At 39.1% G+C, this 13,056-nt stretch overlaps 1 protein-coding gene and 1 long non-coding RNA gene across 3 annotated transcripts in view; both read left to right on the top strand.

The window, feature by feature from the left end:
- Positions 1–13,056, top strand: part of astn1 (astrotactin 1) — a 518,487-nt gene that overhangs the window by 131,855 nt on the left and 373,576 nt on the right. For both annotated transcript variants that reach the window (XM_080907209.1, XM_080907208.1), the window contains exon 2: positions 8,414–8,595. In XM_080907209.1, the coding sequence (XP_080763335.1) occupies positions 8,414–8,595 (182 nt within the window). The remainder of the gene's footprint in view (positions 1–8,413; positions 8,596–13,056) is intronic.
- LOC308412951 lies at positions 408–4,840 on the top strand. The gene is made up of 3 exons (XR_013974645.1): positions 408–729; positions 2,545–2,646; positions 3,258–4,840. It is a non-coding gene; the product is annotated as an uncharacterized lncRNA (long non-coding RNA).

Genomic DNA, 13,056 nt, shown 5'->3' with positions numbered 1-13,056 from the left:
AATATGTACAAAAAATGAGCACTGTATAATACATTTTAACTTACTTCCAATGAAACGCGAATGCAAAGAACTCTGGGACAGTAGTGGCAGGCACGTGTCTACATGAACTTAAGATGTCCACCAGATCATTCACGACAGCCAGAAACGAAGTTCGTCTTCAATTTGCCTGACATTTCTTTGGCCCAAAAATCCTAAAAGGATGATTGATTGGTTTTTAAACTAAACAACTGTCTTTGTGCATTGCAAAATAACGTTAATTATTATAGGTTAATAAAAAAAATAATTTACTTTATCCCCCACATTTACGACAATTTAGCAGGCGCGTTTAACCATGGTAACGAGTTATTTTACGGCACAACTGCAGCCCGCGCTACCGAATGAAACATACTAGTTTCCAACATGACTTGGCGTTGCTTTATATGCTACGTGTTTGTAGCATTGAGTCTGAGACAACTTTTGAGTCACATTAATACCATGCACAGCCGCAGCCCTGACTTTCGCGTGGTGTGTGGAATTGATGGCTGTCCGAGTGAGTACAGAGTATATAACTCTTTCTACTATCACGTAAAGCGGACACACGCGCGTCACCTTCTCGGAGTGGAAGCGGATGAGGAGGATGGATCAACCCGCCACGGTTTACCTGGAGCAGGTGAAAGGACGGCCCCAATCAACCAAACTAACGCCAGTTCTTCAGTAACTGACGAGGGCTCAAGCATCCCCGCACTAACGGTAAGTTATTTTAACAAAAGCCAGAGAAACGAGCTGCAGAAGCTGTAACATAATGTTAGCATTTACTTTGGCTGATCCAAGTACGTCCATTAAATGTGTTGTTTTTGACAGACTCATGTTGTACTTTTATTTTAACAGTGATGAGTGTCGAACTAGTTGTTTCGCTAAATTAAGTAACTCACCTGAAACGTAAATGAGAGCTGTGGCAGAAACGCAAAGCTGCAGTCTTGTCAGACTGTTTTTTTTCCCAGTCATCCGTTCGTTCGCTCCGGTGAATGCATCCAAACTTTGCAGAAAGTCCTATTGGTTTAAAAAAAAGTTGATATATTGTTGAAATACGTGTTGAAATCAGCTGGTAAAAGCCAGTCAGCTAACTGAATAGGTCGCTATCATGTTTACATATGTGTTCAAGGTCAATTTAAGCCATGTCCACACGTACACGGGTATTTTTGAAAACGGAGATTTTCCGTTTTCGTTTTAAAAAATAATCCCGTCCACACGTAAAGGCAGAAATGAAGGAAAACGCTGCTATGAACATGCCAAAGCAACAGGTGGCGATATATTCCTAACCGTGCAGAAATGTTGGCCAATCAGAAGTCTAGAAGCCTCGGTGGGAAAAAGTAAACAAAGCTGGGGCATAGAAGCAGAAGCAAGTGGTATGTGTGGAGGGACAGTAACTGTGTGTATATGTAAGCATTTAAACAGTGCAGAGAGTAGAATTAACAGTATTGTAGAAATTCATTTCACCGAAATAATAACGTGGCGCACAGTGTGACGTCAAAAAATGAGCACACCTTTGACACTGCGTTTTCTCCATTTTTCTGTCCACATGTAAATGCAAAAACGGAGTTTTAGAAAATATCCACCCTGGCCGGAGTTTTTAAAAATCTCCGTTTTCAGTGACCAAAAACGGCGTTTACGTGTGGACGAAAGGTGCAAACGCATAGAAAAATCTGCGTTTTCAAAAATACCCGAGTACGTGTGGACGTAGCCTAAGAGAATGACTATTAGGCAAAGCAAACCAAAATTACATGATTTGTTCAGAGTTACTGTCAAAAAAAAATGTAAACACACAAAAAAATACTCATCTTCACATTAATAAGAGCATTAAAGTCAATATTACTTTTATTGTCAGTATTGGTCTTTTTTTTTTAAAGGTGAAACTACTAAATATAACATATTTCAAATTGTCAGTAACTTGTCCGACAGTAAATAACTGACATAACTAATTACTTTCATACAAACCAATCAGTAAGTTATTTTGTATATTTTTTAAATGAGTAATCAGTTATAAATAACTATTTGCATTTCTGAAGTAACAGTAAGACTACTGACAACATTAACTGTTACTTTTTTTTCTAAAACTATCTTTTGTTTTTCTTTTCTTTACCTTTTTTTCTTAGTAACTCAGGAGGTTATGTTTTTGGTGGCATTTGTCTGACTGTTAGCAAAATAACTCAAAGTTATGGACAGATTTTAAATTTTCAGGAAATGTCACAAATGGGCCAATAAACAAGTAATTCAATTTTGGGGGTGATCAGGCATGATCAAGGAATTTAAACTATACTGTACTGAACTCTCCATGTGCTTTGCTAGTCTTATTAATCTATTATCAAGTACTGCTTTGTTTGTCATTTTAGTTGTCATTTTAAAAGCTCAAATTAAAGACATCAGTCAGTAAAAATACATCTACCTTGTACCTTATGGGCATGAATCTAGCTAACTAATGAATGCAATATTGTTTGGTGATTGCTACCTATCAATGCAATTATTTATTTCTGTTTTAATAGATATGTTTTTGTTATTCTGTTTCAGAGTGGATTTCAAGAAGATGGAGAGGGTCACCTGAATCTTGACATTTATAAACATGCAACTGCATTTCTTCTTCAAGCCAAGGAAACCCATCGACTGACACAGGTAATTTATGCCATTAATTTTCCATTGAATTGTATTTCATTGTTAGAGAACCTAAAAGCAATATGCTTAACTTATGCTTAACAGTGCTCAAGCTATAACTTGGGCACTGTTCAGACCTGGCATCTTGAATGATCTGATCATAAATGGACAGCTATAGGTATGTGAGTGAAACACCTGACATTCGAATGTGTCTCCATGTACTTCATGGGTGACCACTCAGATCTCACTCCCCCACTATATATGGAAATAGACATGTATGTTGCATCCAAAATCTGCCTATCACTATATTTCCTTAGCATGAGCTAAGAATAGAGACAACATAATACACACAACACAAATTTTCAATTTGCATTTCCACCTATGATCCGATTTCTCAAAATGCATTATAATTAAGTGAAAACAAGGTTTTAACGTTGCATAAGGCAATATTATTCTTTACAAAAAAAATTGGGTGGTGGGGGTAACTTATTTTGCTCATTGCATCTCACTAACTTTATGTAACTGAAGGTTTCATTTTTCAAAAATTGTGTCTCTGTGAGTTTGCATGTTGACTGTGTTCTCATATGAATTTTGTAATTAAGGATTTTCCTTTGTTTTTTCCTCTTCCACAGAGAGCTGTTAACCACATCGTGAGTGGAATCCAGCAATATCAGGCCGTATTATTGGAGCACCTAAAACAACAAATGAGTGACATGATTGAGAGACATTCTGGGGACCTGGATCAACTAAAGAGTGATGGAGTGGGGGTATTTGACCAGTTTGTTGACCCTTTCACTCAAATTGCTTCCACCCATTTGCAGGACAAGACCATCAAAGAACTGTTAAAACCAGTTGAACCAGAGATTATTGTCACAAAACAAACAGTCTGTTATTCGAAGCGTGGAGACTCCAGAGTTCTTGCCATTAAAGACCATTGTTTTCATTACATACCGTTGGTGAAAAGTTTGGAGCAACTGCTATCACATCCAAGAATGCTTGCAATGATTGATGAGAGGCCAAAGCCATGCAAGGATGGCTTTCTTCATGATTTCATTGATGGAGACATTTTTAAGTGGCACCCACTGTTTATTAAAGTCCCTACAGCATTACAGTTGATTTTATATACAGATGAAATTGAACTATGCAATCCTCTTGGATCTCGGGCAAACAAGAACAAGCTGTTATTGATTTATTACACCTTAGGTAACATCAGCCCTAAGTACAGATCAAGACTTCCTGCTATTCGTCTGCTTGCCATGGTAAAATCAAAAGATCTTTCCCGTTGTGGTATAGATGAGATATTTGAGAGGATTAACCGTGACTTAATTGAGCTGTGTGATGGTGTCCAAGTTGTCACTGCAAGTGGTGAGAGGACAATTCATGGGGCACTCATATCTGTGTGTGGAGACACTCTAGCTCAGCATGAAGTGGCTGGATTTAAGGAAGGAGTGGGTTTTGCCTACAGTAAATGCAGGCACTGCGAATGCCACTTTGAAGACATGCAGGAAAAATTTAATGAAGATTTTTTTGTTAAAAGGACCATGGCCAGTCATAACAGGCAATGTAATGACATTGAGAAGGCAAGTACGGACTTTCTGAAAGACAAACTAAAAATAACGTATGGTATAAACAGGAGAAGCAAGTTAACAGAATCTCCTCACGTTGATATAATCAATCAAACCCCACAAGACATCATGCATGTTATTCTTGAAGGCGTTGCCCCATATGAAATCAAATGTGTTTTAAAGAATCTTGTGCTTTCAGGGCAAATGAACTTAGATTCATTCAATAGTGCAATTTTGTGTTTCCCTTATTCTCCTGTTGATGTGAGGGATAAGCCTTGCCCCATATCTGTCAGTACGCTGTCATCAAATGACAATAAATTGAAACAGTCAGCTGGGCAGATGCTGGTTTTGTTGAAGATCCTTCCATTTCTTATGGACAAAATTGGAGAAAATCATTACACACAAATGCTACGTAACATGTTAGAGATCATAAAAATTCTGTTTTCACCTATTATTGCTGTCTCAACTCTCTCCAGATTGAAGCTTTTAATAGAGCAGCATTTAAAACATTTCAAACAACTGTTTCCAGATGAAAATATTATACCTAAACAGCATTATTTACTGCATCTTCCTTCTCAGATTAAGGCTCTTGGTCCTACAGTGAGGCATATGTGTATGCGTTTTGAGTCAAAACATTGTTTCTTCAAGCAGTGGGCTCTGAAAAGTAGTTTTTAGAATATTTGTAAATCTCTTGTGAAGCACAACCAACTTTATGAATGTAGTCAGAACGTGCATGAGAAACATCCCATTTTTTCAAGTGAAGTCGACATGGGTCCAGCCAAAGAGGTGAAAAATGTTCATTATGTAGAAGGCAAGATTAAAGACTTCATTGAGCAAGTTGAACATGTAGTTTCTGTACAGTGGATTATGCTACATGGAAATATACATTCATGTGAAAAATCTTTGGTTATTTCTGATGTCATAAATGATGCTCCAGAGTTTGCACTTGTTAAAAACATCTATATTGTAAATGCATCTGTGTATTGTTTTGAATGCCAGCCTCTCTCTACAGTTGGGTGGAATGATCAATATTTAGCTTATGAGGTAGAAGTTCCCTGTCTAGCTCAGGCAAATATTTTTGTGGATGCTGGAAATCTTGTTGATTATACAGCATACCACTATGTAAACTTTAATAACAGCAAGTACATTCCAGTGAAGTATGATCTAACTGACATCATCAAACATTATTCTTGAGTCTTTTGTGAATATGTGGGCTGAAATAAGGTTTTTAAAGACTGGCAAAAAAATTGTTCTATTTACTTTTTATTTTACTTTTGGTGCAATCTGTTCAGTGAGGGAAACAATTTCAGTGTTTTGCCTCTTTTTCAATGTCACATTGATATGGTTTGACTGGTATGTAAGAAAAATAAATACACTGTGCTTAAGATACTAAGACTCATAATAATGCAATGTTGGGCATGATATTAACCTGCAGTTCTCAATAAAGTAGATTTGATGTCCTGATTCAAGTTAGGTCTATTTCTTGAAACAAGATGATACATCTTTTACAAATAACACAGCAGCTTAAAACGTTTATGAAATGCCAAAAAAGCTTGTTTCGTGTGAGATATGACTCAAAACAATATGTTTTCAAGAGTTTTTCACTTAACAAGATATCCAAGATGCACTGTCTAAAAACAAGTTCCTATATCTCACTGAAACGTTACTCTTTAGCTGATTATGGCTTATTTTAAGTGTGATTAGATATTTTGACTTGAAATAAGACAAATATACTTGGTAAGATTTTGAGTTTTTGCAGTGTGGTGGCCATTTTGAAGCAGGCTGGGACTACAGACAGAGAAAGGGAAAGGTTGAAGATGTGTGTGAACACTCCAGCCAGCTGAGCCGCGCATGACTTGAGGACGCGGCCGGGAATCCCGTCCGGACCAGTAGCTTTGCGCGCGTTCACCTTCCTGAAGCACTTCCGCACATTCCATGCTCTATAGGCTTATAAGTCACTCACTGAATGAATGCATGAATAAATGAATGAAAGTGTTAATCTGGAGGCGGAATGTAGGTCTCACAGTCCAAGTCACTTATGCAATGATCTGTTGATTTGCACGTCAATGCCAATAAAATTTGTTACCCATGCAAACAAGAGGTGACAGAGATGATAGCATCTCTGTGGGGTTATACTTAGTAAAAGTGGCATTTTTAGCTAAATGCTCTGAAACTCCAACCTGATGCAATATAATATAGTGTTCAGGTACAACATACCTAACCAGTTTGATCCTAGACCGTGATCTGATCACCAAATCCTTGCTTTCCTTAGTGCTGCTGAAAGTCAGTCATAAAATCACATCTGGAACATACGCTATATTCCACTTAAGCTGCAATTTAAGTGATCTCTGTTTCGATTTATGTCTTCCAGGACTTCTGCTAACTTATGAACCTGATGCATTTGCTACTCTTCACACTTACATAACAGAAAATCACCCATAACGCTCTGCCATGCATTCATAATGTTTTCCATTTCTGCACTCTGTGTGTTTTGGCGTACATCACTAATATTTCAAATAGCTAGGAGGGGAATTTATTGTCTTGGGAGCTGAGGTATGACACAAAGCACAATGTTTCTCATGCTCCACTGCTTCCATAAAATCACTGTTTACTCATTTCTTTCTCGTGGGTTTATTTTTTTTCTTTTTTTTGTTTTTCCATGGATATAACGGCTGTCAGCTGTGGGAGTGGTATAAGCAGGGATCAGAAAAACGCTAAAACAGTGCAATCCATTTCGACGTATTTGCATAAATCATTTCCGGACAATGCAGACTGAATGAATGAATTACTGTAATAGAAAATGTCACAACTGTCACGACTGTCCTTGAATCTCTCAGGTTACGGGTGCCGAGCGCTGCAAATATGAAATTGCTCATCAGATTGCAGGCGTCTTGGTCGACAATGCCAATAAACTTTGTTACCCATGCAAACAAGAGGTGACAGAGATGATGATCTCTGTGGGTTATACTTAGTAAAAGTGGCATTTTGAGCTAAATGCTCTGAAAGTCCAACCTGATGGTGGTACTAGAGGAAGTGTAAAGGGATTAACCTTGACTCTTCATCTAGCACCCAGTATGCAATGATCTGTTGTGGAATGTGAAAAACACGAGTGACGTGGGAGGATTCGTCCCCTGGGGACTATGAATGTGTGTAAATATGTTACTTTAATCATGTGGAATATAGAGGTTGATGATTTCAATCACTCTCTTGTCACATGTTTTCTCTGTTGTCTCCTAACTGACATAAAACAAACCTTCACTGTTTTGTCAATAGAGGTTAAAATAAGTCAGATGTTTCTGTTTCTGCGTAAAGACGTTTAGTTGTATAATTGTTATTGTCTTACAGGGGCTGCCCCTCCCTGAGCCTGTATCTTCTGATGGTTTCTTCCAACTTAGTATCACGGCAAAACCTGTAACAGACACGCTGGTCCACCGTGTTTTATGCTTTGCCTCTCCAAAGTGTGAAATGTACATGCATGCAGGAATTGCATTACCGGCAGGGTGAGATAACATATTTAAAGGCATGAAGTCGGTACTGAGTAAAAAACGTATAAAGTGCATTCCAGAGTCCTTAATCGCCAGAAACTATTAAGCTAGGAGGCTAATATGTATCTACATGTACATGTGTTAAAATGTCCATGATTATTTTCATTTTGGCCTGAAATAAAACATCTTCCTCTGCTGTTACTGCATCTTACTGCATGCGTGTACATTTCACGTTTTGGAGAAGCGAAGTGTTAAATGGGCACGATGGACCGGCCTGTCTATCACACACTTTGCTGTGATATCGGGTTTTTTCTTCCAGCTATCACCAAGTGCTTGATTGTAGTGGGTTGTCTGGTTGTTGAGGTTTTCTTTGTTGTAGAATCTTTATCTTACAAAATAAGGCACCATGACATGACTGTTGACAGAGGAGGACTGCTGTAAATAAATTAAATTAAATTGAATATGTGTCCCTTCTGTCTTATTTTGTTAGTTGAGTGAACGCTTGTAGTGTGTTTTTTTTATTGTGCAGTTAAAACTGCACGTGCCTTTGACTGCTCACTCGCTAACTTTCTGTCATATTTGATATCTGCACGATTGAACCTTCCAGTATCAGAAGATGCCATTTGCTGGTAAACTGTCCAAATTTAAATGGGTCTCTTCCAAGATATTGGTAATATTTTATGTGCAATAGCAGAAAGCTTCTGAGTGCCCTTGTGTTTGTCTTTTATGTTTTTAAAGAGATCTCTGGGAACTCGGAGGACATCCCTCTAGTGCGCTGGAGGCAGCAGTGGCTGGAGAATGGCACTCTGCTCTTCCACATCCATCACCAAGACGGCAGCCTGAGCCTCCCAGAACCGACTGAGGATCCAGCCAATGTCTCTACGAAGGAGGAGCTCCGCATCCTGCACATCTCTGTGATGGTAAACCCTCAGTGCTAAAAAGAGCTAAAACTGGAAAGTGCTATGTTATATTGCTGTTCATTTTCTTTTGACACATATAAGAACTTTTTAATTGGGCAAAATTTAGCAAAATGAAAAATGTTGGTGGAAGATTTTTTTTCTTTCTTTAATTAAAACTGACATGAGATCAAATTGATGAAACGACATCACTGTTTTTTCTTCTTCTCTGAAACAAAACGACTCCGAGATCTGTCTTTTTCTGATAAGATGGCACATTTTTTTGTTTTTGCTTCCAAATGAAACAGCACAACCCGCATATTTCTTTTCTGAAAAAGCAGACAAATCTTGTAGATTTCTGTCATGGTACGATGACTGTTTTACATGCAACAAATCCCCCCCAAGCCTCCCTCTGTCTTGCAGTTCACTCTGTAGTATGTTGAGGGGTTTTTTTTGACCCAATATATGTGATATCTCAGTCTCCACCACAGTCACATGTCTGCCAGAGTTATTTAGATCAAACATATATTAAGCGCATGGCGCATCCAGCCTGCTATAGGGTAAGGATGTGTTTTATGACTGTAAAGGCATGGATGGGGTCAAAGTGGACTTTTAATGATAAAGAAAAAAGGGTATTTACTGTTAGCCATTTTAGTGCTATATAAACTATGGCAGCAAAACATATACTTATGAAATTCTACATTTCACTTGCAAAATATAGATTTTTGCATGCTTACACTGTATCAAACCTTATCTGCTCTGTCGGCAGAGAAGGAAATGAATCCTTAGATCTCACAGCTTCCACTTCTTGCCTGAGGAAATGTATATTTATTAGATCTTAGATATGCCACACCTACTCCCAGTGCCCTTTTCTAGCCCAAAGACATTACAATCGTGCTTTGATGGATGATATGTATTTTCAGACATTGAAAGCATATTATAGCTGCATACACAAATGATTAGTCAGCTTGAGAAGACTTTTGCCAGCAGCTATATCTGCTGAACGGAGGCACGGAGCTGTGCTTCAACACCCGCTGAATGTCATTGACCTTCAGACCTTAATATAATGACGGATAACTGACTTTGACTTTCCTCTGCATGTTTTACATGTATTAGCAAACATCAAGTCCATCTACAAGGTGCGCAGGCTTCAGTGATGACAGCATTTTTATGTGGAAATTAGATAGCCAGGGTGCCAGTTCTGCTTCTCGCCCCTTTGGTTTTCCACTAATCTCAGATTTTTACTCCCTGCTCTATCTGCATTTCACATCCCATCAACCTCAGGTCCACGTCTCTGTGCTCCGTGCTCCGCTCATTCCTCATCCTGAACGAGCTGCAGCGGCAGCACTGCCACCGGGGTGTTTTTCATGAAGGTGTGGGTAGAGAAGGATTAGCATGCAGATATGAGCAGACCATGGAAACAGATGGAAGTGGTGTTGCCACTGTGCTGCCCGGGCCCTGCTGCAGCTTGCCACCCGGCTGGAGTCCTCGACCTATAAATCCAAAGCTGTGTCATTCGTTCAGCTCCTTATGGATACAGAAAAGATCCCGTGAAGGCTGCTTTACAGGCTTTTTAGCTCAACCGCACACCTGTAACTGGACCTGCTCCTGTTGTATATCACAGGAGACCTCAGGTTGGAAGCACTCAGTACGCAGAGCAGATGATGTCTAAATAAAAGCAGCAAAAAAGACACTTTCATTAGATCACAGCCAAATGTTTAGAAACGATTCTACTCTGTGGTGATGCAATGAGGCTGCAGCAATGAAAAGAAGAATGATTCACAGTTTAGCTCAACCTTGGTGTCACATTTAATGCTTGACTTACCAAACCAGTTGCTGGGATCAAGTGACATTGAACACTCCAAATAGCTCCTAAAACTCATGTTGATAACTCCGTATCGCTTGGTAAGATGAGTATATCTGTGCCAGACCTGCATCAACAAGAGGCATGTCAGACTGTTGGATTAATGTGTTTCACAGAGGTGTAAACAGAAACATTTATGAGAGTAGGGGGACGTCCTCAGATAGTGCCTTCCAGCTGCAGATAATACATACGTGCTTGTTCGCTTTTTACCCCTCAGCCGTAAAAGATGTCGGGGTATTGTCGTCCTCCTGCTGGGCGGGCGTGGACACCCGGGCTTGTAAAACTCGAGAATGAAGTGACGTTTCAATTTGATACCGTGGGTGTATCTACTAGAAATCTCGAGTTCGAATCACTGTGACCTCGACCTAAAGGTCAGGGTTTCTGAAAATCTTGTGATTGCAATAACTTGAGAACAAGGCGATGTAGGTTTTTGAAATTCTAATTTTGCAGTCTAATGACTGCAGACCTCAGTCTTAAGTCTGATCTCCATGTGGACAAACGAGGTTGTAAAAGAAAATCAACAGTTTAGCCTGATGATGTCATAATAAGTATATACAAGATCGACTTTGGAAGCGTCTCAAATCTGCATTCTTTCCAAAGGCCCGCAGAAAGTGTATCCTGTGGTTGCAAAATTCATATTTGTCTTACAGTGCTATCTTTTTACCAGACTCATGAAATTAGTTGAAATTAGTCCCAGGTCTGCACAATTTAGCCAGGTCAGCTCAGCCAGAAATGTCCAATTAGCCACAGTTCATTGCTTGGCCACTACACCACACCGTTGAGACTGTTTATACCTAAGAAGGAGGATGGGGTGGTTGTTGGGGGGGACTCCATCATTTTAAAGCTTGAGGATAAGCCAGGCTTATTATGGGTCTGATCCTAAAAGGCAATCGGGTTCAATGGACTGCAGCAAAGTTGGGATCTGAAGCCACAGGAACTTTTTTTTCCCCCTGACTCCAAGTGAGCTATAATATTACGGATTATTTCTGACTATATGGAACAACACGAATGAATTTTCAGTAGTTTAGCCGGTTTATTTTTCAGTCGCTGTGTTCTAAAGTTGGAGGTTTTCCTCATGGAGGGTTCAAAGCTTCTCCCCATGCATTCGCATCCAACAAGGTGACCACAGTGTCCTCCGCTGGCTGTGTGCTGGTCATCCATAATAGATGACTAACCTTGTGCATGTCTGTATCAACACCAGGTGAGACACTGGCAGTTCAAACACATGTCCTCAACTTCAGCTTGAACCCTACAGGCACAGACAGCTTCAAAGTAAACTGCGATACTCAGATGAAGACAAATAAATACCCTATATATTTAAAAAAAGATGTGTTTAGTGTGGCATGTTTGTTTTATGTGTCAAGACTCTTAAGCTCCAGTGTATCATTGCTATACACATTTCTCCCTTTTTAATTTCCAAATTCTAATAAGCTGCTATTTTGCCACAGGGCCTCAGTGGATCAATCCAATCATCACATACAGCACAGAGGCATCCAGAACAAACTGAGTCAATTACATTGTATAAATGCCTAATATTCTCAAGCTTAGAGGTTAGATTTGATGTTTTTCCCCCCGTGAATCTCTCTTGGCTCTATTGTTTTTCCTCAGAGGCCATAACACAACTTTTTAATTTGAGCAAGCATCATAGTGCTGCCTGAAAAAAAATGGAGAAATCAAGACAAAAAGTTAATTAGTAATGAGATAAAGTGGAATTAATTTGTTTTCTTTCACAGATAGAAGCAAATCGTTGGGAAGGTTACTGACGAGGTTAGTTCTGCTGGGTGGTCAGCAGGTGTGGACAGATTTTGTTTACCTCACCTGTGTCGAAGGCCTCAAGGAACACGTTTCCTTTGAAGTTATTAGGAGGTTTTTATTAGATTCAGAGTGTCAGAGCTCTATGTTAATGGCAGCAGCGACTCAGGCTAAACCTTCGTTTGGGTCTGACTGAAATAGGCTCTCCAGTAGACATTTTTCATGCTTACATCATTATCAGTATTAGGATGGCCAACTATTTCTCTGAAAAGTACTTTTATTCTTAAACGCTTTTGCTAAATTGCATTGGTAGATATGTTTTCAAAAAGAAAAAATGTAATGATGATTGTTTCTGATGTCAAGCTTGTGTGTGTGTGTGTGTGTGTGTGTGTGTGTGGGGGGGGGGGGGGGGGGGGGTATTTCATGCTTAGATTTGTGTTTTGTCATGCAGCTAAGATATGAAACTGAGAAGATTAATTCACAATTTCCCACAAAGAGAGACTCTATTAAAAAAACCCAAAATCCAGCTGTTATATATTACATATTATTCCAAGACCTTTAAGAAAATGGGTTTCAGTGCTTGAAATTTTCTATTGCAGAACTACACTATGAGAGATGACTTTAATAATACATAATCCACAGCTGAGGAGGAGGTTGTTATTTTTCCAGTAAAAATCCAGCCCCACTTGAAAAAAAGCAGATGAACAAACATGAACGTCAGGTTCTATTGGAGGAGGAAAAAACCTGCAAAAAACTCAAAGAAAAACCTGCACACCAAAAAATGGAAAAAAGGATTTGAGGATTTTATCAGTTGTCCCTTTGAGAGTGAAGGGTTACAGCCAGTCAGTACAAAGGTGTTCCAAGTGGCC

Source organism: Rhamphochromis sp. 'chilingali' (assembly GCF_963969265.1).
Source record: "Rhamphochromis sp. 'chilingali' genome assembly, chromosome: 16".
In the NCBI taxonomy this organism is placed as follows: domain Eukaryota; kingdom Metazoa; phylum Chordata; class Actinopteri; order Cichliformes; family Cichlidae; genus Rhamphochromis; species Rhamphochromis sp. 'chilingali'.
Note: the sequence above shows the minus strand (reverse complement) of the source record. Positions and strands in the feature narration are given on the sequence as shown.